Genomic DNA, 27,261 nt, shown 5'->3' with positions numbered 1-27,261 from the left:
CCCACTGTTCTGGGACAAAGCTCAACTACTCCCAGGCTCACCTGCCTGGAAAGCCCGGGGCTGGTGGAGCCGTAGCAGCTGCACTGCGCTTGACCAGAACCATATCTGTGGGAGCGTCTGGGAGCACTGGAGTGGGACCCTGGGGTGCGTGTGCTTTCTTGGGTGTTATTGTGAAGCCCCTACTTGCTCCCAACTTCCTTTTTGCAACCTAGCCTCAGCTCCCACCTGGGAGGGGCCATAGGGACACCCAGGGGTGCCTGGGAGAGACCCCTGCCTATAAGACTCTTAAGGGCACTCCATGTATCACAGTGAGGGACGCAACCCCACTTGTTGATGGGGGCCGTGATCTGGCCAGATGGGGGTGAGCCAGAGAGCACCTGACTACCTGCGTACCACCTCTGGGAAGGTGTTAGCACTCCTGGACCTACCTAGCACTGCCAGATCAGATTTTAAAGAAAAGTCAATAATTTTTTTTTTTTTTTTTGAGACAGTTTCGTTCTTGTTGCCAAGGCTGGAGTGCAATGGCACGATCTCGGCTCACTGCAACCTCCGCCTCCTGGGTTCAAGTGATTCTCCTGCCTCAGCCAACCAAGTAGCTGGGATTACAGACACCTGTCACCATGCCCAGCTAATTTTTGTATTTTTAGTAGAGATGGGGTTTTGCAACGTTGGCTAGGCTGGTCTCGAACTCCTGACGTCAGGTGATCCACCTGTCTTGGCCTCCCAAAGTGCTGGGATTACAGGTGTGAGCCACCACGCCCGGCCGGAAAAGTCAATCGTTTGAAATCTCTCATTTTTAAAGTAGGGCACCCAGTAATGCATTTACTGGGTGATGTAAGTGAAACAGGTCTGTGGACCCGGTCAGGCCAAAGTCTGCTCTACAGAAACAAGACCTGACATTCTTTGATGTTTGTTACAACTAGATAGAGGAAGCGTCTGGAGAATAAGACCCCCACTGCCCCCACTCCCAGTGCTGGTGTGCCCTTCAGAACCTCATCCACCCCGGCTCACATCCAGATTGAGTGGCGTGCCCTGGTAATGGTGAAGACGTGGAGCCTGGGAGACTGACCTGGCCCTGGGCGGGCTGGCGTCTCGCACTACCCAAGAGGGCTCCCCAGTGAAGTGTGGGGTCAGCACGCGGTCCTCTCGGGTCAGTGAACTTCACAATCTTATGCGCTTCCTTACACGAGGGGAGCAGGGCACCTGGCTCTGAAGGCCAGCACACCTGCCTTCTGTATTGAGCACGCACTCAGAGTGCAGAAAGGAAGCGAGCAGGTTTTAATTCAAGATACAGGCCCCTTGCGTTGATCTTGTAGAAGGAAACTCAGTGGACTGACAAACTCAAGTCATGTATGAGGCACGTCCTGGGACCCCCCTCCTGCCATAGGAAGGATGACAGCTTCGGGCAGAGGGAAGGAGGTTTGAGATCAGGGTTGGGCCCATACGGATTGTGTGAGGTGGTCTCAAGTACAAATACTTATCTGAGGCTCCTGAACAGGCCAGAAATTGGTGAGTCTCATGTAGTAGTCTGGGGAAATAGAGAGAAGGGGGCCTGCCCTCCCTCCAGGGGAGCTGGTCGCCATTTGGCAGGCCTAACAGACCTCTAAGGCACAGACTGGTAGCAGGAGAGAGATATGTCCTGTACTCCAGATGCCGGGTAAGGAGCAGCTGGATGTGCTCAGATGGGGCTCATCTGAGAAGGTGGAGGTAGGAGAGAGAGCAGAAGAGACTAAGCCACTTCCAAACGTCCCTCCAAAAAATCTGAAAGGAGTTACTATGCTAATCTGCTGGGCATGAGTCCAATTCAGAACCAATCTGGTGGGCCCCTCAGGGCTCAGAAATACTCTGGGTAGGGCCAGCTGTTACTGCAGTCGCGGACGCTGAGTTATGTAGAGAGAGTATGTCAGGAAAGTGGCCTTCAGAGAAAGAGCCCCATGGCCTAACCCCAAAGTCCTAGCCCCTCCACCAGCACCTCTGAGTCCACTGGCCACAGCACCCAGCTGCTTGGTCTCTGGGAACGCAGCGGTGGCAGCAAAGTGCCCTTGGCTCACCCGGCTGCAAGGTCAGCCCTTCAAGCTGCTTGCAGAAACGCTGGTAGTTTGGGGCAAGGCCTTCGGCTGCAAGCTCGGTGCCCAGTCCTGCCTGAGACGGCTGCCAGAGCCTGTGCGCGCTGCCCGAAGCCTTAAAGAAAAGAGATGGCGGCGTCAAGGCGACGGTGCCACGTGCCTGGCCGGGGAGGCCCAGGAGGGGCCCGGACGAAGGCAGGCTGTTGAATGGCCTCTGGCCCCAGGAGCAGAGTGCTCTCCTCTGTCCGCACACTGAGCCAGCCCTGCGTGCCAGGGCCCAACCGCTTCTCTGGCCTTCGCTGGGTGAGGCCTTCCCCAGCAGGGCACGAGGCCGGGGGCTGGGCACACTGGGTCCCTGGGTGCTAGTTCAGCTGGTCATACCCCGGTCTGTTTCTGTACAAACAGAAGTGCTGGATGAAGAAGACGACGTCGAAGACGATGGAGAAGACCCCGAGTCCAAACTTGGTTGGGTCTCCGAAGATCAGGGTCCACTGGTCTGTTAGCAGCCGGGGGACAGAAGCTGGTGTTAGGTTGGCAGCTCCTGAGGCAGCTGGAGCATGTGGGGTGGTGGGAGGTGGGGGTCCCAGAAAACCACAAATCCTCCAGCTACGAAGGCCCCTAGGTGGGTCTCTCCTTGGGAGTGGGATTGACTTGGATCCCAGGTGGGGGTGGAGCCCTGGCTGGAGGGTCCTGGGAAGGCCGGCCCCGCCCGATGCCCCAGCCACAGGGTGGCCAGCAGCCCGCTGGCTGACTCACCGTTGTTGTAGGACTGGAGGAACATCTGCAGGAGGCTGAAGCTGCCCCCGGTGAAGTCCAGGAGCACATTGCCAATGCTCCAGCCCTCGGTGCTTTTGTAGTAAAAGTTCATGTAGGCCTGGGCCGGACAGACGGACAGACAGACAGAGGGCGGTGAGGACTGGGCAGCTGCCTCACGCGCCTCGTGACTGCCCCCCAAACAAAAGCGGTTCTCATTCCTCCCACTGGGGCCTTGGCTGCAAGGAACACGGTGACCTTTGGGCTATGACAGGCCTCAGCCAAGGAACAGTATGGGTGGTCCTGGGGGCGGGCATCTCATCTGCATGTACAGCAAGCAAAGGCCCCCCACCCCCCACACCTCACAACTCCAGCGGAGGCGGGGCTGATGCGGCCTTCCCCGTCTCCTCCACATCCCTGGGGCCAAGGCCCTGTGCTAGTTTCCCTGCAGCTATGATTCTTCTTCTCACCTCCAGGGAAGGTTGTCCCCAAACTCAGCCTCGACTTCATGTGCTTAGGGACTGGTGGGAGTGGGACTTCTGGTTTGGAATCCTGGCTCCATCACTGGAGCTTGCTGTCTTGGGCAAGTGACAGTTCTAGCCTTGGTTTCCCAGTCTGTAGAGCAGGGTTAAGTACCCCCCCAGGCCTGGCCGGGGCTTCCTGGGTCTGGGGGCGGGTCTGTGGGGACGTCGTGAGAGATCCTGGCCTCTCTGGTGGCGTCCCAGTGAGCCTCCAGTCGGTCCCTGTCTGTGTCCTGGCTCACCCTCTTTGTACTTGCTGCCGCCCCTCCAGCCCTGGACAGTTCCAAACGTCTCCAGCCCGGGCTCCTGCATCCCCGGTTTCTTGGCCCCGAGCCCTCCCACCCTCAGGGACTGGGGCCCACTTCCCCAAACCTTCCCCTCCTCGGAAGCCCCCCCCCCCCCCAGCTTCCCAGCTTCAACATGCTCAATACTGTTCAACCAGCTGCGTCCCCTCACTACCTCCGTGTCCCGCCCCAGCCTCTGTGCAGGCTGGCCTGGCCCGGAACGCCCGGGCTCCTTGTCCACAGAACTTAGTCCTGCTCAGCCTGAGTCCAGCCCTGCCTCCCAGTCAGAACACTGGCCCTCCTGAGCTCACAGAACACAAGGCTCCCAGGGCTGGGGACACTGGAACAAGGCTCCTCCCTTTGGGAATGGGGCGAGTTAAATGAGGCCCTAGATCCCCGGGTGCAGCAACTTCAGCCCCGACCCTGTCCCAGGCCATGGGGCAAGATGTGCTGGACCCTGAGTCCCCGGATCTGAAGAGGACCGGCTGTGCCTGTAGGAGGGGCTGAGCTCTGCGCAGGAAGGGGCTCCCTCCTCCCACCTCACCTCTCCGAGTTTCCTGCTGTGGAAACGGAGGCAGTGCTGGGGGCAGAGCCAAAGGCATCAGGAACGGCTGGGGTGTGGAGAAGGGGAACCACCTGCCCGATGCCTGATGCTTAGGGGAGCGTGGGGTCCAAGGGGCCTCCGCTAACGCTCTCCTGTGATTCCAGCCCGGGGGAAGAGTGGCAGGCTGGCTTCCCCACCGCCCTGCTCCTGCTGGGCTCCCGGGCTCCCTGTGGCTTTTCATCCTGTTTCCTCGCCCCGGCAGGAGCTGCCCCACCAGAGCAGGGCCTGGGCCATGTAGCTCTCGCCTCTCCTGCCACTGGCCATGTGAACAGGTCCCGGAAGTACCTGTGGAAAATACTTGACCAGCGTGACTGCGAGCTTGATGTAGGAGAAGCAGAAGAGAAACTGCAGCCACGTGGTCACTCCTACGGCAGCCACGATCATGGTGACAAATGCGAAGAGCCACGCGAGCACCAGGAAGCCGATGGCAGGCCAGGACACACGCTGGCCACCGCGCTGGGGGTGAGAGGAGGGCAGAGATGTGGACCCACACAGAGGCCACGCCGGGGCTGAGCAAGGACAGCCCCGGATGGGGCGGGCTTAGAGAGGGGCACGGAGGCTGGACCCTGGCCTTGAAGGAGCCCCTGTGAGGTGGGGGCTGCACTGGGGTTGTGGCAGGGGAACATCTGGACCACAGAAAGCATCACAGTTGGGCTGGTGCTGGACATCCCCAGCACCAACCACACCTTCTCATCGCCAGGGCCTCCTGTTCAGGCCGCTTGGACTCTCAAGCTCCGTCTGCTTTGTTCCTACTTGGCAGAACTGGGCGCCTCTCAGCACTCACTTGGAGATGTGGGCTCTGACCTCTGGTGGCCTGGTGCCTTTCCCAGCCAGGTACTGACTCGTCCCACGACCCGGCGGCAGCCTGAGGATCTCAGCAATCTGTCCCCTCGCCTTGCCTTTCCCTGAACACGGGCCCAACATGGGCCTCCTTCACTCTCGCTTTACACCAAAAGCTGAGAAAGCCTAGAAGGTTCATACGGATAGGGCCAGACAGCCCCTGGCTGGCCTTACAGTGTGAAGGGAACTGCCTGAGAGAAGGGAAAGCAAAGCTGTCATATCAGGGGTCCCCGGACCCAGCCTTGGTGGGGCCCTGCCCTGCTGACACCCATGGCCTCCAGCAACAAAGCTGAATACAGGTGCCTCTGCCTGCACGCGGGCCCCTCCTGACTGCTCAGGAGCCTGCCCCTCCTGGCACCCTGAAGCCCAGCTGCACCCACCTGCTCAGGGTCCCTCTCAAATGCCCCTTGGCCTCTGTGACCTGACCCCTCCAGGAGCCCACCCCGGCCCCTCCCCTCCTCCATAGGAACTTCACTCATCCTTGGAGCCCAACCAGGTGTCTTCCTCCACCCTCCTCCCTGGCAGGGCTCAGGGCCTTGCGCTCCCCCATGAGCTGTCTGGGCTCCTCTGTGCACGGCTCTCAGCCTGAGTCCAGCCACTGCCTCTCCCTGAGTCCCTCACTCCAGACTTGGGAGGCTCTGAGAGCCTGGACTCATGGTGTCTTCTATGCCCAGCACAGGACCTGGATGAATGAACACACACCCTTCCTTTTCCAGGCTCTGCCGCGTCTTCTGTCAAAGGTGAGGTGGGGTGGCGGGTGTTGGCTGGGGCGGCCTGTGGGGGGCCGGGCCTGCTCTCACCTCATACAGGCAGCACTGCACGATGATGATCAGCGTGAGGACAACCGCGTGCAGGCTGAAGAAGACGTCGTTGCTGTTCACGGGGTTCACTCCGTTGGGGTATTTGAGAAGAAACTGCTCCTGTTTGGTGGGTGGGAGAAGCTGGGTGGTGAGGGGCAGCCGGGCCACCACGCCACGTGGGCAGAAATGTAGGGCAGGCAAGGCCGTACCTTGATGTAGGGCACCCAGAGGAGGCCGATGTTGAATACACTGTAGGCCACGAAGCCCATCAGGTTCAGAGCCACGAAGTCGAAGCTCAGACCAATGACGCTGCAGGGGGTGGAGAGGCAAGACAGGGCAGGGGGTGAAGACTGGCAGGGGTGGAGGGGCAGGGCAGGGCGGGGGGTGAGGACTGGCGGGGGTGGAGGGGCAGGGCAGGAGGTGAGGGCTGGCAGGGCTGGAAGGGCAGGGCAGGGCCAGGGGTGAGGACTGGCGAGGGGTGGAGGGGCAGGGCAGGGGGTTAGGACTGGCGGGGCTGGAGGGGCAGGGCAGGGGGTGAGGACCCCAGGGGGTGAAGACTGGCAGGGGTGGAGGGACAGGGCAGGGGGTGAGGACTGGCAGGGGTGGAGGGGCAGGGCAGGGGGTGAGGACCCCAGGGGGTGAGGACTGGCGGGGCTGGAGGGGCAGGGCAGGAGGTGAGGGCTGGTGGGGGCTGGAGGGGCAGGGCAGGGGGTGAGGACTGGCGGGGGTGGAGGAGCAGGGCAGGAGGTGAGGGTTGGTGGGGGCTGGAGGGGCAGGGCAGGGGGTGAGGACCCCAGGGGGTGAAGACTGGCAGGGGTGGAGGGACAGGGCAGGGGGTAAAGACTGGCAGGGGTGGAGGGACAGGGCAGAGGGTGAGGACTGGCAGGGGTGGAAGGGCAGGGCAGGGGTGGAGGAGCAGGACAGGGCCGGGGGTGAGGACTGGTGGGGGGTGGAGGGGCAGGGCAGGGGGTGAGGGCTGGCAGGGCTGGAAGGGCATGGCAGGGCAGGGGGTGAGGGCTGGCACCACTGTGGGGAATGGGAGGGACAGGGCTCCCAGGCCACGGTGAAGGAGGACTCGGCCTTTCTCAAGCAGGGTACTGTCCTTAGGTCCCTGCTGCTCCCACCACGGATGCCGCCCAATCCCTGCCCTCTCGAGAGCTACTTCCCCCCTCCCTTCCTCCCCTCTGCCCAAGATCTCTCTGCCCCTCAAGTCCTGGCTCCGGAGGGGAGTCGGGAGGCCTCTGGAAGAAAGCGTCTCCCTCCCGGGTCTCTGCGTGCCATCCCCCAAGGAGGCCCACGTGGCCAGGGTGACTGCAGGAGAGCGTGTGTCCTTGCAAGTCAAGGTGGGACAGCTTCGTCCCGAAGGCCAAGTCTACAGGACTTGACGCCGCAATCCTCCAGGGCCGGATGGACCCAGCGCAGAGGAGATTCACGATGGACTGCTCTCCCTCCCCCGCCCATTCTCCACTAAACTAAGGAGCCCCATTTTCCCTGTTTTGCTGCTTTCCCAGGGAGGGGCTGAGCTGGGCAAGGGATGAAATGCCCAGCATGGGAGTCCGACCCAGGCTCTCCGAGCCTTCACATTGGACAACTTCGCATTGGGACAACTTTCTGGAAAGGGCAGGCAGGCAGAAGGGTAGAGGGGACGTCGGAGGCTGTGCTATCGGCAGCCTTGCTGGAACACCCTGCTCCTAGGGGCCCCAGGAGAGCCTGCATGTACAGCCCAGGGGGTTACCTTTTCCGCCTCCAATTCATGATCACCTGAGGGTAGAAGGAGATGGACCAGGCCACAAAGTAGATCCAGCCAATCACCTGGTTTATGATGCTAATGGCGCTGCTGCGGATCACGAGAAAGCGTATCCTCGGGCTGGAAAGGAGTTTGGGGACCGGGATGAGCTGAGGCTGGGCTTCTAAAGGAGACCCCCACGCGCCCAGCACGGCCCCCTTCTTGTCATGTGAGGCCCGCACGCGCTGAGGCCAGCCTACCCGGTCTGATTGGAGTGATTTCCGTGTAGATAAACAGTAACTTGTCCAACATTTTGAGATGTCACTTGAAAAGAGGAATTTGTCACTCCGGGAGGCATCACAACCTGTTAGGAAGACTGAGGTTCAATCCGATGCCATGTACACTTACTGAGGACCCCGCTGGCATCTAGCTCCATGCTATACGCTAGGGAACGGAGGGACGCATCACCCACAGCCTCACCTTCCAAGAGCTTACTAAGCACAAGGAGAGACGCTGCACCCACCAGCTGACTTGAACCTCCTGTTCGCCATGCTGCCCAGGCTGGTCTCGAACTCCTGGGCTCAAGCAATCTACCCACCTCGGCCTCCCAAAGTGCTGGGATTATAGACGTTAGCCACTGTGCCTGGCCTGAGTGAGGCTTCTTTTTTTTGAGACGGAGTCTCGCTCTGTCACCCAGGCTGGAGTGCAGTGGAGCGATCTCGGCTCGCTGCAACCTCTGCCTCCCAAGTTCAAGCGATTCTCCTGCCTTAGGCTCCTGAGTCCCGAGTAGCTGGGATTACAGGTGCGCACCACCATGCCCAGCTAATTTTTGAATTTTTAGTAGAGACGGACTTTCGCTATGTTGGCCAGGCTGGTCTTGAACTCCTGAACTCAGGTGATCTGCCCACCTTGGCCTCCCAAAGTGCTGGGATTACAGGCATGAGCCACCGTGCCTGGCCTGGGTGAGGCTTTCTGAGCAGAGCTATGGACTTGTCCTCCTGCCCTCCTCTGGCTTATCTCTGAGGGAAGGAGGGATGGCTCTCGTCTTCTCACTGGGCATGTCACCTTGGGCAAGTTATTCAAGCTCTGATCTCAGTTTGCTCATCTATAAAACGAGTTAACAAAAGTGTCCACCCTTCAGGGCTGCCACGAACGACAGGATGTCCAGAAAGCTGACAGCACAGAGCCTGGTGCACAGCACACGGGGCCACTGCTACACTACAATACCATCACTTCTACTTCCGTCATCACTGGGCTCCTCAATGTCCACAAAACCATGTGTGCCCTGTGCCAGCCTGGCTGCCAAGTGACAAAGCAGAAGAGGCACATACATGAGGCACTTGGCAAAGAGGGCATTTTCACCCTTGCTGCTCCCCAATATTTGGCAAATGCTCTGCTTCAAGAAAAAGTACCTGGAGGCCTGCCTGCAACATCTGATCTCCCAAGCATTCCTGCTGAGACTCTTTTTTTTTTTTTGCCCTGAGATGGAGTTTCACTCTTGTTGCCCAGGCTGGAGTGCAGTGGCGCGATCTCGGCTCACTGCAAACTCCACCTCTCGGGTTCAAGCGATTCTCCCGCCTCAGCCTCCCGAGTAGCTGGGATTACAGGCGTGTGCCGCCACGTCCGGCTAATTTTTGTATTTTTGGTAGAGACGGGGTTTCACCATGTTGGTCAGCCTGGTCTCAAACTCCCAACTTCAAGCGATCCACCCACCTTGGCCTCCCAAAGTGCTAGGATTACAGGTGTGAGCCACCGCGCCCAGCCCTTCCTGAGACTCTTAAATCCTGCTGCAGCGATGGGGAGCAGGATGATATCCTTACTGAACCCAACTGTCTCCCCTCGTCCCCAGCTTCTGTGTTCCCTGGATAATACTCCACCCATATTGCAGGTACCGTGAGGATCTGGCTCATTAACTGCAGTGGCTTCTTATATATGTTTTGAGACGGAGTCTCACTCTGTTGCCAGTCTGGAATGCAGTTGCACGATCTCGGCTCACTGCAACCTCCACCCCCAGGGTTCAAGTGATTCTCCTGCCTCAGCCTCCCGAGTAGTTGGGATTACAGGTGCCCACAACCATGCCCAGCTAATTTTTTGTATTTTTCGTAGAGATGGAGTTTCGCCATGTTGGCCAGGCTGGTCTCGAACTTCTGACCTCAGGTGATCCACCCGCTTCAGCCTCCCAAAGTGGTGGGATTACAGGCATGAGCCACCGCGCCCGGCCTTCCAAGAGGCAGATCTTGATCTGTAGCTCAGGCTGGAGTGCAGTGGTGCGACTATAGCTCACTGATCACTCCAACTCCTGGGCTCAAGTGATCCTCCTGCCTCAGCCTCCTGAGTAGCTGGGACTACAGGCACTCTACCGCACCCTGCAGTGGCTTCTTAATGAGGACCCTTGAAGCACTGCCTTCTTGTTCTTAGCACCACGGCTTTGGCAGAACAATTGAAATGGTATAGCGGCTGCAGCAAAGCCTGGAGTCCAACTTATGGTCCGCGTCTCACAAGGTACATCTTCATAACGCGTGCCACTCCTGGCTCTTTTATTTTCCTGCCACTCGCTTTTTCTTATTTTTAACAGATATTCCTTGCAATGTTGCTTGCATATTTGTTAAGTGGCCACTAAATCCCTTCTGGAACTAGGCAGGGAGAAAATCGGTCGAGTGACCGATACAAGACAGAATGAAATGATAATCGCTGCCTTTCACTGAGTGCTTTCTATGTGCCAGGGATAATCCTAGACATTTTTAATTTTTTTAGATGGAGTTTCGCTCATGTCACCCAGGCTAGAGTGCAATGGCGTGATTTCAGCTCACTGCAACCTCTGCCTCCCGGGTTCAAATGATTTTCCTGCCTCAGCCTCCTAAGTAGCTGGGATTACAGGTATTCGCCACCACGCTTGGCTAATTTTTGTATTTTTAGTAGAGACTGGGTTTCATCATGTTGGCCAGGCTGGTCTTGAACTCCCACCCTCATGTGATCTGCCTGCCTTGTCCTCCTGAAGTGCTGGGATTACAGGCATGAGCCACCGTGCCCAGTCAATCCTAGACATTTACACTTGCTAGTGCTTTTAATCTTCACAAGGCTGTCACGTAGATATTATTCACCGTACAGCTGCGAATAAGGAGACGGTGCTGCGTCGGGGTGAAGTGCCTTACCCAAGGCTCACAGGCCTGGCTCCTGGACCACCCAACTCCCATGTTCTAACCAGAGGCTTCCAGCATCACGGGTAGTGGAGGGGAGTGGTGAGAGGTGGGTGGGGAAGGGCCAGTGAGGCAGGAGCCTGAAAAGGTAGGTTGTTGCCCATAAATGCCATCTCACACCAATGGTTTGACTCTCATTGTTAAAGACTTTTCTTTTCTTTTTTTTTTTTTTTTTTTGAGACAGGGTCTCATTCTGTCACCCAGGCTGGAGTGCAGTGGCATGATCTCAGCTCACTGCAACCTCTGCCTCCCGGATTCAAGTGATTCTCCTGCCTCAGCCTCCTGAGTAGCTGGGATTATAGGCGCACACCACTACCACTTGGCTAATCTCTGTATTTTTAGCAGAGACGGGGTTTCTCCATGTTGGCCAGGCTGATCTTGAACTCCTGACCTCAGGTGATCCGCCCACCTCAGCCTCCCAAAGTGCTGGGATTACAGATGTCAGCCACCGTGCCTGGCCTCTCACTGTTGAAGACTTTTTAAAAAACTGAACTATGACATATAGGTAGAAAAGTACACACATCACAGCTTGATAAAATGTCTACAGACTGAATGCATCCAGCTCCCAGATGAAGAAATGAAACATTCCCAAGTCCTCGGAACCCCCGCTTGCTTCCTCCAGCCTCCCCTGGCCCCGAGGGTCACTGCTGCTCTGACTGACACCATGGATTTGCTGGATCTGTTTGTGCTTCAGGTTCAAGGACTCCTACAGCCAAGGCTTGTTTGTTGTCTTTTTTGATTTTAAAAAGAGGACACTTTGGCCAGGCGTGGTGGCTCATGCCTGTAATCCCAGCACTTTGGGAGGCAGAGGTGGGTGGATCGCCTGAGGCCAGGAGTTCAAGACCAGCCTGGCAAACATGGTGAAACCCCATCTCTACTAAAAATACAAAAATTAGCCGGGTGTGGTGGTGTGTGCCTGTAATCCCAGCTACTCGGGAGGCTGGGGCAGGAGAATTGATTGAACTCGGGAGGTGGAGGTTGCGGTGAGCTGAGATTGTGCCATTGCACTCCAACCTGGGCTACAAAGTGAGACTCTGTCTCAATCAATCAATGGCTGGGCGCAGTGGCTCACACCTGTAATCCCAGCACTTTAGGAGGCCGTGGCAGGTGGATCACCTCAGGTCAGGAGTTCAAGACCAGCCTAGTCAACATGGTGAAACCTCATCTCTAATAAAAATACAAAAATTAGCTGGGCCTGGTGGTGGGCGCCTATAATCCCAGCTACTTGGGAGGCTGAGGCAGGAGAATTGCTTGAACCCGAGAGGTGGAGGTTGCAGTGAGCTGAGATTGTGCCACTTTACTCCAACCTAGGTGAAAGAGTGAAGCTCTGTCTCTAAATAAATAAATAAATAAGATAAAAAATAAATGAATACATAAAAATAAAAAGATGACACTTTGGCTTAGATGTTTGGCCCTAAATGAAGCAATCAGCATCTGTTCCTCTCAGAGTCAGAATTTAATCTGTGGATCAGAGGGCTGTGCTGTTAGAACCCACCGGCTCTGCATGCTGGCCTCACACCCTGGGCAAGAGGGGAGGTGTGGGAAATGGCACTAACAAGGTGCTCACCAGCAGGGAGAGCTCCCTCTCATGCGGGGTCCTCTTAGCTGGATACTCTGAGATCCTCTCTCAGCAATGCTGTTATTTTTAAACATTTTATTTTTATTTTTAATTTTTTAGAGACAGAGTCTTGCTCCAACACTCAGGCTGGAGGGCAGTGGTACAGTCATGGCTCACTGCAGCCTTGAGTTCCTGGGCTCAAGTGATTCTCCTGCCTCAGCCTCCCAAGTAGCTGGGATTACAGGGTGCACATCTCTGCAGCCAGTGATGCTATATTTTTCAGATCACAGATTCCCACATGCTTGAGACTGATCGTGTTTCACTCCTGTTTGCTTCCTAGGGGGCTCAGAGCTGATTTGCAGCCCATCTCGATGTGCCTCATGGCTACTGATCTCATCCCTGCATTCTTCTCCTCCTGCTTCCACCAGCTTTATTAAGGTATCATTGACAAATAAAAAGTATATATATTTGCAGTATATAATGTGATGCTTTGATATATGCATACATTGTGAAATGACTAAATCAAGCTAATTAATATCCATCATCTCATATACTTATCTTTTTTTGTTGTTGTTACGAACGTGAGTAGCTAGGACTATAGGTGCAAGCCACTGCACCCAGCTGTGGTGGGAACATTTAGGATCTAATCTCTTAGCAGTTTTTAGGCATGCAGTAATACATGATTATTAACTGTATCGCCATGTTGTACAATAGCTCTCCGGAAGTTATGTGCCCTGAGTGACCTGCATTCATCTTGTTATTTAAACCCTTATTTACCACCTCCTCTATGGATGCTTTTTATCTCGTTGAATAGCAACTGGCTCAAATTCTCAGTAAGGTGGAAGCAGGGTACACACAAATAGATACATGCATAAAGCTATGGGTAATGATCGCTGTCAGATCACACGGCCTCTGGCACTGGTTTTTGGAAATGACACCCAACCAATGCTGTCTCAGAATGAGGCTTCACAAACCTTAATGTGGACTCAAACCATCTGGGGATCTTACTAGTGTGCTGACTTTGAATCAGTAGGGGCCTGACATGCTGTGTTCCTAACGAAGCCCAATTCTGATGGTCCTTGAATGCCCTTTGAGCAGCCAGGCCTTAGAAAATTCTAAGAACTTTTTTTTTTTTTTTTTTTTTTTTTGAGACAGAGCCTCGCTCTGTTGCCCAGGCTGGAGTGCAGTGGGGCCATCTAGGCTCACCCCAACCTCCGCCTCCTGGGTTCAAGTGATCCTCCTGCCTCAGCCTCCCAAGTGGCTTGGATTACGGGCGTGTGCCATCACGCCTGGCTCATTTTTGTATTTACTTTAGTAGAGATGGGGTTTCACCATGTTGACTAGGCTGGTCTCGAACTTCCTACCGCAGGTGACCCGCCCACCTTGGCCTCCCAAAGTGCTGGGATTACAGGCATGAGCCACCACTCCCGGTAAGAACGTTTACATTCCCAGAACTATTTCTGTCTCAGGTTCCTCACTATCACCTTCTTAATTCCATCTAATGGCATATGATGCTCATCCCCAAAAGAGACCAACAAAGCCAAAAATCACAGATTTCTAGGTTGATGGAACAGGGGCCGCCTAGGAGACCTGTTTCCACCAGCTCTTAATTCAAGTGTGTTCTGTTACCTAGCATTTCCCTACCCATCCGTTAAGATTGGTTACTTACTTCATCGGGGAGCTCAAGGATAGTAATATTTTTGGAACGAAATGTGATTTCAAAAGTGATCACCAGGGTTGCATTTAATGGTGGCCTGTGGAGGACAAGAGTCTAATTACTGCTGAGAAGTTGGACACAGTGAGATCTCAACCAGCCCTCTGGATTTCACATCTGGCCTTCCACTCTCAAGCAGTTAGGCTTCGGAAATGCTATGTGCTCCACCCTGATGGGTAGCCAGGTGGAAACCCTGCTCCTGTAGGCTTTCCTGTCTTAATCAGGAGACCAGGTGTCCATCCCTTCAGGGTAGGGTGAGAACAGAGAAGAAAGCAAACTGGGTGTGAATGACAAATGAGGCATCTGGAGGCCCAGGACCATGGCTTCCTGTTCTGGTGGGAAAGGCTTCCCAGAGGTTGTCGGGTCTGAGTGGGGCCTTGTGTGAGGGCCAGCATTTCACTGAAGGAGGAGAGGGCTCAGGCAGGGAACGAGGAGGGAGCAGTCCGGACTTGGAAAGCTGGGAGAGGCATCTGATGGGAGAAGGCAGACGTGCTGGCTGGAAGCCGTCTCCTGGGCCCTGGCTCTGGGTTTAGAGGCCTGGAATTAATTTGAAAGGCAGTGGGAGGCCGCTCCAGGGGCCTGGAGAGTTGTGGTAAGAGATGACTTGTAAGATTTGTAGGGGGAGGGTGTGCAGAGACAGAGGGAGCTGGGAGTGGAATGGCAGGCCTGCTAGGGGCCTCGGAACCAAAGCTTTACTTTCAGGCCAGATCTCGCAGGAGAGGCGAGGAAGGGGGAGAGGCATAAAGAGAGAAGGAGAGGGCTCTAGGTCTTCTTCATCAGGGAATCCTCACGGCTGGGAGGCAAGGGAAGGAGAAAGCAGCTAAGAGCCGAGAAGGCAGAGGCAGCCTCCCTGGCACGGACTGGACTAAGTCGCGACGCTTGTGCCTAAGCCAGCAGATGGCAGCAAGTGAGACTCCCAGACAAGGCCCAGCATAAGCGGCATCACCCAACACGGCCACTCCTGCTTCTGAAAGCAACCTCAGAAGCGCCTACCAGCTGCTCAGCCTCCTGCCCCTTGACCTTCAGGGCTCTCTTCAAATACTTAGAAAGAATCGCTTTGAAATCTGGCCTCAACACCGGTCACACAGGACTCTTCCCATGCGGGGAAAAGACCCACGTCTCTGGGAGAAGCACCCCTTCCTTCTCCCAGGGAAGGTGAGGACTCAGGGTGGGGGTCAGCCTTTGCGATCCCATCCTGTAGCCCAGGGCTAGCACCATCCCTTTTTCTAGGGCTTGTCTTACAGGTAAGAGGCAAGAGTAGCGCATCTGAAATCTGAACAGACTGAGCCAGGGGTCAGCCCCGGCCCAGCTGCGGGGCCTGAGCGGAGCTGAGCACAGCGCCAGGCCCGGGAACTTACCGCAGGGCGATGCTGACGTTGGTCGAGCTGCCGTTTTCCAGCTTTACAACGGGAGGAACAGTGAGGCTGACGCTTGACTCTGGAAGGACCCAAATCAATGACATGAGGCAACTGGGTCAGAGTTCGGGCCTGTGACAGGAAACTGGGCCGAAACCCCTGACATCTGAACTCCTGAGCTCTGACTCTCTGACAGGCCCTATTCTGTGATAGGACTGCAAACACAGGCCCTGGTTGGGTTCCTTCCCCACCTGCTGCCAGAGACAGAGATGGAGGAAAACAGGCCTGAGCAGAAAACACCGGAGCGTCCTCCTCCCCCTGCGATGACAGGCTCTGAGAGTCTGCGGCTGAGTTACCCAGAGATCGTTAGAGAACCATGGAGCCCAAAAATCATTACAGGGGAATTCAAGCGTGATCTGGGAGCGTAAAAGGCAGCCATGAACCACCTCTTCAGATGAAAGCACAGGGGTCTCCTCTGTTCATGAAGTCAAAATGCCCTGAAGAACTGGGCCAGCCCCTTTCCTGTACTCTCAGAGAGACACATGGGCCCAGCTAATGAGTTTCTAAAGAGCCCTTTGGGGTCCCTTCCTAACCCAGCTCACCCCGGCACTGGTCCCCTTCCTGGGGCTGACTATCTGCGGGGGACTGGAGGAAGAAGGGTGAATAGTTGTTTCACTCTCAGAGAGTTTTCTTGGCATTAAGCTGTTAACTCAGAGTCAAGTTGACAAACAGGCCCCCCAGATGAGGGAGGAAGCAGGTCTGGGTCTTAGGGTCTTAGAAAACCATCTTGGGGCTGGGCGTGGTGGCTCACGCTTATAAACCTGGTGCTTTGGGAGGCCAAGGCGGGAGGATTGCTTGAGCCCAGGAGCTGGAGATCAGCCTGGGCAACACAGAGAGACTCTGTTTCTACAGAATATTTTCTTTAAAAAAGAAAGAAAACTGGGCAGGCGCGGTGGCTCACGCCTGTAATCCCAGCACTTTGGGAGGCCGAGGCAGGTGGATCACGAGGTCAGAGGATCAAGACCATCCTGGCCAACATGGTGAAACCCTGTCTCTACTAAAAATACAAAAAATTAGCTGTGTTTGGTGGCATGCACCTGTAGTCCCAGCTACTTTGGAGGCTGAGGCAGAGAATTGCTTGAACCTGGAAGACAGAGGTTGCAGTGAGCTGAGATCGCTACTGCACTCCAGCCTGGGCGACAGAATGAGACTTCATCTCAAAAAAAAAAAAAAAGAAAGAAAGAAAACCCTTTTGCAAGGCCAACTAGTCCAGAGCACCAGACTGAGTAAGCCTCTCTTTGTGTGCTTCCTGTATTCTTTGGGCAGCCCCGTCCCAGCCTCTGCTCCCAGGAGTGCTGGAAGCCCCATGCCACACCTGCCATCTCACCTCCCCTGCCTGATTGCCTTCTGGGTTACACACAGCCTGGGGGTCATGATCATGACTCTAGGCCGGGTGGGGAAGCAGGTGCATGACTGTGATGAGGAGGGTCCTTATAACGGCAGAGGCTGCCGGCAGGCCTGGTTCGCCTGACCCAGACCCTGTCACTCAAACCCCCAGGCCCAGTTCCCCAACCCAGACCCTGTCACTCAGACCCCCAGGCCCAGTTCCCACACCCAGACCCTGTCACTCAGACCCCTCAAAGGCAGATGAATTGAGATCTGAAATTTTAGATGCTTGGGTTAGAAGGAAACTTTTTTTTTTTTTTTTTTTGAGACAGAGTCTCGCTTCGTCACCCAGGCTGGAGTGCAGTGGCATGATCTTTGCTCACTGCAACCTCCGCCTCCCGGGTTCAAGTGATTCTCCTGTCTCAGCCTTCCAAGTAGCTGGAATTATAGGCATGCGGCACCACATCTGGCTAATTTTTGTATTTTTAGTAGAGATGAGGTTTCACCATGTTGGCCAGGCTGGTCTTGAACTCCTGACCTCAGGTGATCCGCCTGCCTCGGCCTCCCAAAGCGCTGGGATTACAGGCGTGCGCCACCACACCTGGCCCGGAAGGAAACTTAAAGTTACCCAATTTGACCTCTGATTCTCCACCTCAATACTCCTACCTGGTAGTTTCTCTTCCTCTGTAACCTCATCTCCTCTAAGGAGATCACAGCCTGAAGCTTGCCCTGCCAGGCCAGGCTGTGCTACCTGGAGCCTCTCAGACCCTGAGAGCTGCCTTCTCCATACTTAGCACGTGAATGCAGATGGAAGCTCTGTCCCAGGTCCGCAGGTCCCCACAGTCCACAATCTCCAGTCCCCTGCTGGCTGGCTGGGCTCCTCAGAACAGGATGTCCCCTGGCCCTTGCAGAGGCCAAGGTGCTCAGAGCGGCAAAAGGCAGTCCCTTCCTTATGTGGAGCCTCAGGGCCTGGAGGCCGCTGTGGCGACTCTGCCCTTCTTTTTCAGGCTCACTGTTCTGAGGTCATTCCGAGGCTTTCTTCTGGGCTTGCATAGCTGGGACTTCCCATCCCACCAGTTCAATTCTGCCTAGAGCTGAGGACCATGCCAGGTAAGCAAGTCCCACAAGCAGCCACTGCTCAGGACAGGATGCTGAAAGTGAAGCGGGGCGGCCGGCCGGACTCTGGATCCCTAGGGCTCTGCCGGAGGCAGTGGAGGTCAAGGTGAGTGGGAGATCTACATGGCCACAGAGCGCCTACAATCTTTGCATTATAAAATAGGAGGCTGAGGGCCGGGCGCAGTGGCTCACACCTGTAATCCTAGCACTTTGGGAGGCCGAAGCAGGTGGATCACCTGAGGTCAGGAGTTGGAGACCAGACCGGCCAATATGGCGAAACCCCATCTCTACCAAAAAGACAAAAAATTAGGCCGGGCGCGGAGGCTCAGGCCTGTAATCCCAGCACTTTGGGAGGCCGAGGCAGGTGGATCAAGAGGTCAGGAGACAGAGACCATCCTGGCTAACATAGTGAAACCCCGTCTCTACTAAAAATACAAAAAATTAGCTGGGCGTGATGGCGGGCGCCTGTAATCCCAGCTACTCGGGAGGCTGAGGCAAGAGAATCACTTGAACCCAGGAGGCAGGGGCTGCAGTGAGCTGAGATTGCGCCACTGCTCTCCAGCCTGGGTGACAGAGTGAGACTCTGTCTCAACAAAATAAAATAAAACAAAAAAATAAAATAGGAGTTTGTGAACACTCCAAGAACCAGACCAGAGAATGTTTATTTCCTCCTTCTTTAGCACCACGAAAACAGGTCCTCAGCAACTGAGATATTGGGCTCCAAAGTCACACAGTTCCATCCTGGCTCTGACACTTCCTAGCTGTGTGACCATGGGTAAGGTGCTTACCCTCTCTGAGCCTCCATTTCCTTATCTGTACAATGGGGAGAATACCAAGACCTATCTCAATGAGTCACTGTGAAGATAAAATGTAGCAATGCTTGTAACATGTTTTCCACAAAGGCCAGATGCTAAATAATTGTTACTATTATTATCATCACATGATAACTGCAGGACATTTTTAGCCCAAGGTGGGAGGCAGTTAGGAAGCTGGCCCCATAAGTCTAAAATCTTTACATTGTATCACATTCACAAAATGAGCCATGACACCATCCTGAGTTCCTCCTAAAGAGAGTGATCATGGCTCACTGCAACCTTGAACCCGCCAGGCTCAAGCCCTCCTCCCACCACTGCCGCCTCTCACCTCAGTAGCTAGGACCACAGGCATGCGCCACCACACCCAGCTAATTAAAACAATTTTTTTTGGCTGGGTGCGGTGGCTCACGCCTATAATCCCAGCACTTTGGGAGGCCGAGGCGGGCAGATCACTTGAGGTCAGGAGTTTCAGACCAACCTGGCCAACATGGTGAAACTCTGTCTCTACTGAAAATACAAAAATTAGCCGGGTGTGACGGCGCATGCCTGTAATCCCAGCTACTTGGGAGGCTGAGGCACTAGAATCGCTTGAACCCGGGAGGTGGAGGTTGCAGTGAACTGAGATCACGCCACATTGCACTCCAGCCTGTGCAACTGAGTGAGAATCTGCTTCAAAAAAAAAAATTTTTTTGTAGAGATGGGGTCTCACTATGTCACTCACGCTGGTGTCAAATTCCTGTGCCCAAGTGATCCCCCCTCTTTGGCCTCCCAAAGTGTTGGGATTACAGGTATGAGCCACCATGCTTGGCCAGGCTTTTAAAATTAATTCTTATAGGCCTCTCTCCCACTCTGCACCTACCCAATACCAGCTACTCTGCTATACACCTAGCTCCCATTTTCTAAGTATTACAAAAGTGAGAGGTAGGCATTTTTTTGTTTGTTTTTGAGACAGAGTCTCGCTCTGTCGCCCAGGCTGCAGTGCAGTGGCACGATCTCGACTCACTGCAACCTCTGCCTCCCGGGTTCAAGCAATTCTCCTGTCTCAGCCTCCTGAGTAGCTGGGACTACAGGCGCCCACCACCACGCCCAGCTAATTTTTTGTATTTTTGGTAGAGATGGGGTTTCACCATGTTAGCCAGGATGGTCTCGGTCTCCTGACCTGGTGATCCACCCTCCTCGGCCTCCCAAAGTGCTGGGATTACAGGCGTGAGCCACCGCGCCCGGCCGAGGTAGGCATTATTATTATTTTACATTTCAGGAAACTGAGCATTCTAAGAGGAAAGGTTTCTTGACCACACAGCTTGAAAATGGTGAGGGCAGGATTCAAACTTAGGCCTGTCTAGTCCAAAGCCCAGGTTCTTGCCACGAGGCTGAGCTGCCTCAAGATTCCACCCAGAGAAGTCAGAGACAGACAACTCTGAAGGCCAATCATCTCATCTGTGTTCCTTAATAATTAGTACCCAAAGCAAAGAGAAGAAAGAAACAGCAAGGGCAGAATGAGGTTGGAGATTCAATTCCAGTGACTTGATTTTATGGTGGCTTCCATTCTTCTTCCCTTTTTTCTTTTTGAGATGGGGAATTGCTCTGTCGCCCAGGCTGGAGTGCAGTGGCATGATCTCAGCTCACTGCAACCTCCTGCCTCCCGGGTTCAAGCGATTCTCCTACCTCAGCCTCCTAAGTAGCTGGGCTTACAGGCACCCGCCACCATGCCCAGCTAATTTTGTATTTTTAGTAGAGACGGGGTTTCACCATGTTGGCCAGGCTGGTCTCGAACTCCTGACCTCAAGAGATCCACCCACCTTGGCCTCCCAAAGTGCTGGGATTACAGGCGTGAACTACAGCACTTGGCCCATTCTTCTTTTCTAATGGCATTCAGGAAAGGAGGCAAAGTGATCTCATGCAGCAGGGATCCTATGCAGGTCCCAGCTTTGTTACTTTCTAGCTGTGTGACTTTGGGGAAGCCTACCCTCTCTGGGCCTGCTTCCCCTCTGGGTAACTGGAGTGGTCGTAGCTGGATTTTCTGTTTTTCTCTTAGGGGAGCGTATTAGCATTACTAATGGGGCTTTAAAGAGTATGTATGAGTGACCAGGCACACACGCACACACACACACGCCGGGGCACACATACATGCATGCAGACACACACCCGGGCACACACATACATGCCCAGGCACACACACACACACACGCATGCGTGCACGTGCACACACACGCCCAGGTGCACGCGTGCGCGCGCACACACACACGCTCGGGTACACACACACACACCCAGGCAAACACACGCGCACGCACACTCCCGGGCACACGCACATGCTCCAGCTTCAGTCTCACAAAGTCTGATCCTACAGGGTGGGGACAGGGTTCTGACATCTGTATTAAGAAACACCAGGTTCCAGGGTCTGAAAGACCTGCCTTTCCTGGAAATTGCTTATCCACAAGGTGTGACTACAAACATTACTGAGTGTTTAACAAACCTGGAAGAGATGATCACGTGACCACTGTTTCCTCAGAGATGCAGGAGGCCAGATAACAGCAATGGTGCTAGGCTCTGGGGAAACCTCTGCAGGATTTGTATTGTTTGTCAAGGTTCACTTGAAATGGGAATTTAAGATGTATCTGGGCCAGGCACGGTGGCTCATGCCTGTAATCCCAGCACTTTGGGAGGCCGAGGCAGGCGAGCCACGAGGTCAGGAGCTCAAAACCAGCCTGGCCAACATGGTGAAACCCCATCTCTACTAAAAATACAAAAAACTAGCTGGGCGTAGTTGCGGGTGCCTGTAATCCCAGCTACTCGGGAGGCTGAGGCAGGAGAATTGCTTGAACCCAGGAGGTGGAGGCTGCAGTGGGCTGAGATCGTGCCACTGCACACCAGCCCCAGCAACAGAGTAAGACTCTGTCTCAAAAAAAAAAAAAAAAAAAGTATCTGATTTTTGTATTTGATCCAACAGGCAAGCCGAGGATCAAATTAATGGGCCCGGCACCTTTGAAGTGCTAAACATGGCTCTTTATGGAAGGAATTCCAGAGATGTTTTGGGCAGTGGGAGAATTGCTAGAAGAGCAGGGGCCTCAAAGAGGCCTGCGCTGAAGGTCAGTCCTCCTACAAGGACGTGTAAACTCCATCCCAGCCTGTGTTCCAACTGACCCCTAGCCCTGCTGGGCTGTTGCACCCTGTTCCTCAGCCCCTCTCTAAGGGACAGGTTTTCTCATCTTACAAGGGGATGCTGGGCAGACTCCTCAGGTGATCTGTGCCTGGCAGAACCAGGTACAACAGGGTGGCCACCTCTTCTGCTTCCCCAGTGTTTCCCAGGACCCAAGACTCTCTCTGTGAGGTCCACAGGGCAGAGGCATAAGCCATTCTTCTTTTTTTTTTCTTTTAAAGTCAGGGTCTCACTCTGTTGCCCAGGCCGGAGTGCAGTGGTGTGATCATAACTCACTGTAGCCTTGACCTCCTGGGCTCAGGTGATCTTCCTGCCTCAGCCTCCCAAGTAGCTAGAACTATAGGCACGAGCCACTGCATATGGCTAATTTTTAAAAATTATTTTTTAGTAGACATGGGGTTTCACTACGTTGCCCAGGTTGGTCTCAAACTCCTGGCCTCAACAGATCTTCCTGCCTCGGCCTCCCAAAGCTCTGGGATTATAGGCGTGAGCCACTGCTCCAGCCTGAGCCAGTCTTTAAGATACTATCCCAGGTTGTTGGGGTTCTACCGTTTGACTTTGAGAATCAGCTGCATAGTCTGACTTTAAGAACCAACTGTTCACTTTGATACAGGAAAGGTACAGAGATACCAGGGCAGAAGGCCAATTATATGTGGAACTATCTGGCTCTTTGCCGAACACCTGGATCCCAGACCTGGGTCTGTTCCACCACCCCAGTGGCCACATGGCCGACGGGCAGACAGAGACACGTGGTCTGAATGATTCTAAACCCTTGGCAACAAACAGATCAGATTACTCCTTCCTCTAGCCACCATTTCCCTCTTTACAAAGTTGACGTGTCATTTCTAAACTTACCACATTTCTCTATGAGCTTCAGGGGAAAAAGGATAAAAATAGTCAGCCAATTCCTTATCATGTTTCTCGATTTCTCAGAACTAGGAAGAAAAACAGCAAGAGAGAAGTTCAGGGGAATGTTGAATCAGCTCCCTGTAGACCATCTGCCCTCTGGAGCATGGATGGCTCATAAAGGACTCCCACCTGACAGCTCTGACCTCAGGGCTTTGCATCACAGCCTCAGAGGGACACCCTAGAGAGGACTTATCTTTCTTTGATATATAGGGGAAACGGGCTCGGCTCGGAGCAGACAAATGGGTTGTGTAAAGTGCCCCCCTGAGGAAGTGAACAAAGACCAGAATTCTTCCCTCTTCAATTGCTTTTTGCAAAAACTTAGTTAGCAGAAAGAAAGAATGCAATTTTACTGGCTTGAGATTCTTTTTCTCCAAAAGTTGTTAAAACTGTGGTCAGATATTTGACATTGTGAACCTATAAACCTCAAGGAAATTAATTTCCTTTCCTGTCCTGGGATAAGAGTCTAAGAGCTGATGACACCAACTGACCCTTAAGACTTAAAAAAAAATTTTTTTTTAAATATACATATTTAAAATTTTTTTTTTTTTTTTTTTTTTTTTTGAGACAGAGCCTTGCTCTGTTGCCCAGGCTGGAGTGCAGTGGTGCGAACTCAGTTCACTGAAACCTCCACCCCCTGAGTTCAAGCAATTCTCGTGCCTCAGCCTCCTGAGTAGCTGGGATTACAGATGCCCCCCACCATGCCTGGCTAACTTTTGTATTTTTAGTAGAGATGGGTTTCGCCATGTTGGCCAGGCTGGTCTCAAACTCCTGATCTCAAGTGATCCGCCCGCCTCAGCCTCCCAAAGTGCTGAGGTTACAGGCATGAGCCACCGCGCCTGTCAAGACTTTGTTTGACAAGTGTCACCATTCCAGGACTGGCTGGAGTCGTTCACAAGGAGGACTCGGGGAGGGATGAGCCCCAGAGCAACTCCTTGGTTTAGTGTGGAAGATGGGGAGCTGCGTTCCTGTGACCCCCAACACACAGCAGGTGAACAGTGGGTCAAGAGCAGGTAGGCCGGCATGGATTTCTGTAGCTTGGTCTCTGTGCTACCTCAGTACACAGTCTCGCGGGCCTCCTGCAAACTGTGGGGAGCTCTGGGTAAGGTCTGTGTGGAGACATCCCTGTTCCCACTCTGATTTCAGTTTCCCCAAGGCCTCCAGTATCTCCTGACATCTCCCTTACACACTCCTCAGGAAGTCTCCCTGGCTGCTTCAGCTGTGTGACCTCTGTTGGCCCCTGTCTCCTCCAGGGTTCTCTCTTTGCCTGCTGCAGGTCTGCCTCATCTGAGACCCTTCCCACCGGCCGGGAATGGCCCCATACCCACTCTCTGGCCTCCTCTGGGGGCCTTGCCCTTGGGGCTGGATCCCCGTGCTCTGTCCCCTGACCTTGGAGGAATTGCCCTCCTGCGTGTATGGAATGACCACAGGCCTCCCTCTCACTCTTGCTGCTCTCCGCTCCTCACACCTGCCCTGTGGCCTCAAGTTCAGGATTCAGTTTGTTGCCCAGGACAGAGTCTGGTTTTTCTCCAGAAATTAGATGCAGAATCAGGCCTAACCAGCTTCTCAAACTCACAGACTTGGTCAGCAAACATTCCCAAGCCTCAAAGGCTGAGACACCTGGAGGAACAATGCCAGCAGAGACAAAACGACATTGAGAGGTAAGTCAATTAAAATGTTAAAAAACATCAGATTAGGCTGAGCGCAGTGGCTCGTGCGTATAACTCCAGGACTTTGGGAGGCCGAGGCAGTTGGATCACTTGAGGTCAGGAGATCGAGACCAGCCTGGTCAACATGGTGAATCCCCATCTCTACTAAAAATACAAAAATTAGCCAGGCGTGGTGGCAGGTGCCTGTAGTCCCAACTACTCAGGAGGCTGAGGCAGGAGAATCGCTTGAACCCGGGAGGTGGAGGTTGTAGTGAGCCGAGATTGTACCATTGCACTCCAGCCTGGGTGATAAGAGTGAAACTCCATCTCAAATTAAAAAAGAAAAAAAAAACAGATTGATAATTACATACAACTAGTGGCTTGTGAAAGCTACAAGATAGAAATGAAGTATCTCCTGACAATGGGCTCAGTCTGGCGTGCCCTTCCTATGTAAGTTCTAACTATTGTCCAGGCCTCATTCAGATGTCACATGTTTCAAGAAGGCTCCTCACCCATTCAGTCCCTTCCCAGGAGCAACCTGGGGCTAGGGGTCTAGTGTGGCAGCTCCTCTCTGCCAGGTATGAGTTGGTCCTGTCCTCTGTTCTACGACCCAGAACTCCCTGGGTCTCCTGCTTTTGGAGAGGGTACACAAATAGTGGCAAGGGCTGTGTGCACTGGAGACAGGCTTGACCTATTTATTACTTATGTGACCTTGTGGTGCTAAACAGGGACAGTGGTAACTACCTCACAGGACTTCAATGAGGAGATGTAAAGCACGCATTGTCAAGTAGGACTAAAATTGGCTGGGGGTAGGTTGGGCGCGGTGGCTCACGCCTGTCATCCCAGCACTTTGGGAGGCCGAGGTGAGCGCATCACCTGAGGTCAGGAGTTTGAGACCAACCTGGCCAACATGGTGAATCCCCGTCTCTACTAAAAATACAAAAATTAGCTGGGCATGGTGGCTCAGGCCTGTAGTCCCAGCTACTCGGGAGGCTGAGGTAGGAGAATCGCTTCAACCCCGGAGGCGGAGGTTGCAGTGAGCCGAGATCGCGCTCCAGCCTGGGTGACAGAGGCTGGAGACTCCATCTCAAAAAAAAAAAAAAAAAAAAAAAAAAATTGGCTTGGGGTGGTGGTGAAGAAATCTAGCTATTACAATGGTTTGTGGCCACATAAACAAATACATAGTGTACTAGTGGTATTAAATTTTATGGGAGAGGGGTGGGTAGGAATAACGAGGTTGAGAAACAAGGATATAAAGTGGTTACCTCTGTTGCTTAGGGCGCCTAGCGGGCTCTCACAAAACACAGTAATCCTCAGTGTTACTGGAAGAGGCAGAGCTCAGGAGTCCTCCCTTCGCCCACTGTGAAAACCCGGAGGGGAGGATGGGGTCTCGTGCTGCTCAGTTCCCCGGAGCCCCGCACTCCGCACGTCAACCGGCGCTCTCGCAAAGGTTCTCTCAGCGTCTCCAAAGCAATCTGCAAATTCCCCAACCCAGACCCAGGCGGCAACTGAGCAGAAGGGAAGGGGCTGGGAACGGCACCGACCCCGGCAGCCCGCTGTCCCTGCCTCGGCTGACCACCGCTCGGACCCTTCCACCCGCGGTTGTCCCATGTCGCGAGGCCAGCACTGGTGGCGGGGAACGGAGCCCGCCGCGGCTGAGGGCGCTGGACCTCCGGCAGGCTGCCCCGCTGACCTGCTGTGCCTCAAGGGGCCCGCCTAGTTAACAGGGGAGGCCGCGCCCGCTCTCACCTGAGCCCCCCAGGCTCGAGGAACCGCCCTCACGGGACGCAGGAGCCTCGCCAGGTGCCGGTCAGGAATGGACCGCGTTCCCCGGCCCGGCTAGACTTTGGGAGAGGCGGGTCCGCTGTCACCTGACCTCCGCCACCTGACTCGTGGGGCCCGATCTCGGCGAGATGCGCTCTGGGAGTTGTAGTTTCTGCGCGTCTTAGCCGGACAGAGCGCAGCTGGGTCGGGCCGGGGCGCAGGGATCGGGGCTCCGGTGTGAGGGAAGATGAGGCCCGCTGCCGGGGACACAGAGAATCTTGGAGCCGCCAGCGCCTCCCGGCTCCTTTGGTGAGCGAAGCTCAGACCGCCCTCCACTGGGCGGAAACCAGAGCCCGCGGGGCGGGGCCCCCTTTAGGTCCCGCCTTCCTCCGCCTCTCCGCCTATAGCCGGGGCCGGCCGCGAGGGTTGCGTGGAAGCTCGCCTTCCCCGACCAATGGGAAGACAAGAAGCCTCCATGTTGGGTGTGGCTGAAAGATTGGCAGGCGATTCCCCGCCCCTGCCCCGCCCTCCTGGGCGAAGAGCGCGGACTTGTGGGGCCGCTGGCTGCAGACTGGAGCTGCGGGGGACAGAGAAATGATGGCTGCGCGGCCGATCACCCTCGGCATTGACCTGGGCACCACATCTGTGAAGGCAGCTCTGCTGAAGGCCGCGCCCGACGACCCATCCGGGTTCGCAGTGCTGGCGAGCTGTGCCCGCGCTACGCGGGCAGAGGCGGCGGTCGAGAGCGCGGTGGCCGGGCCCCAGGTGAGGTGGACCCCCGGGGGCGCGCCGCCTCCAGGAGCCTCCTGACCACCCTCTTCCACCCCAGGAGGCCTCCCTGACAGCCCTTCCCGCAATGAAGTCTCTATTCCAGCTTGTCCTCAGCTTCTCCAGGGGCCCCTCTGCCTGCAGCAGCTGTGCTCATGATCCCTTAGGTCTGGTCCCAGAATCCTTCCCACCTGCTGGGACCGATCCCCCCCCGACTCTCTGGCCTCCTCTGGGGGCCTTGCGCTTGGCGCTGGATCCCTGTGCTCTCTGTCCCCTGACCTT

The 27,261-nt window shown here is 54.8% G+C and overlaps 2 protein-coding genes across 10 annotated transcripts in view; one reads left to right on the top strand and one right to left on the bottom strand.

Moving 5' to 3' along the window:
• Positions 1–1,255: 1,255 nt before the first annotated feature.
• CTNS (cystinosin, lysosomal cystine transporter) lies at positions 1,256–26,599 on the bottom strand. Of its 8 annotated transcripts, XM_054459294.2 has the most exons (13): positions 26,197–26,599; positions 25,713–25,922; positions 22,748–22,827; positions 15,422–15,500; positions 14,019–14,103; positions 7,855–7,958; positions 7,604–7,735; positions 6,078–6,177; positions 5,869–5,988; positions 4,514–4,684; positions 2,823–2,940; positions 2,448–2,562; positions 1,256–2,181 (listed from the first exon to the last, which is right to left on the bottom strand). In XM_054459294.2, exons 3-13 carry the CDS (start codon positions 22,806–22,808, stop codon positions 2,064–2,066), a joined length of 1,203 nt encoding a protein of 400 aa, XP_054315269.2. In that variant the 5' UTR covers positions 22,809–22,827; positions 25,713–25,922; positions 26,197–26,599; the 3' UTR covers positions 1,256–2,063. The 8 variants fall into 8 exon arrangements, with proteins under 8 accessions (XP_054315269.2, XP_054315270.2, XP_054315273.2 ...); XM_054459295.2 differs by lacking the exons at positions 22,748–22,827; positions 26,197–26,599 and having other exon boundaries at positions 25,713–25,840; XM_054459298.2 differs by lacking the exons at positions 22,748–22,827; positions 25,713–25,922; positions 26,197–26,599 and adding an exon at positions 21,209–21,284.
• The window catches only part of SHPK (sedoheptulokinase), a 28,009-nt gene continuing 27,286 nt past the window's right edge, over positions 26,539–27,261 (top strand). For both annotated transcript variants that reach the window (XM_054459286.2, XM_054459285.2), the window contains exon 1: positions 26,539–26,976. In XM_054459286.2, coding sequence (XP_054315261.2) covers positions 26,806–26,976 — 171 coding nt within the window. In that variant the 5' untranslated portion in view covers positions 26,539–26,805. The remainder of the gene's footprint in view (positions 26,977–27,261) is intronic.

The sequence above is a fragment of the Pongo pygmaeus genome, chromosome 19, assembly GCF_028885625.2.
Source record: "Pongo pygmaeus isolate AG05252 chromosome 19, NHGRI_mPonPyg2-v2.0_pri, whole genome shotgun sequence".
NCBI lineage: Eukaryota > Metazoa > Chordata > Mammalia > Primates > Hominidae > Pongo > Pongo pygmaeus.
The sequence above is the reverse complement of the archived record's forward strand: the minus strand, read 5'-3'. Positions and strand labels throughout refer to the sequence as shown.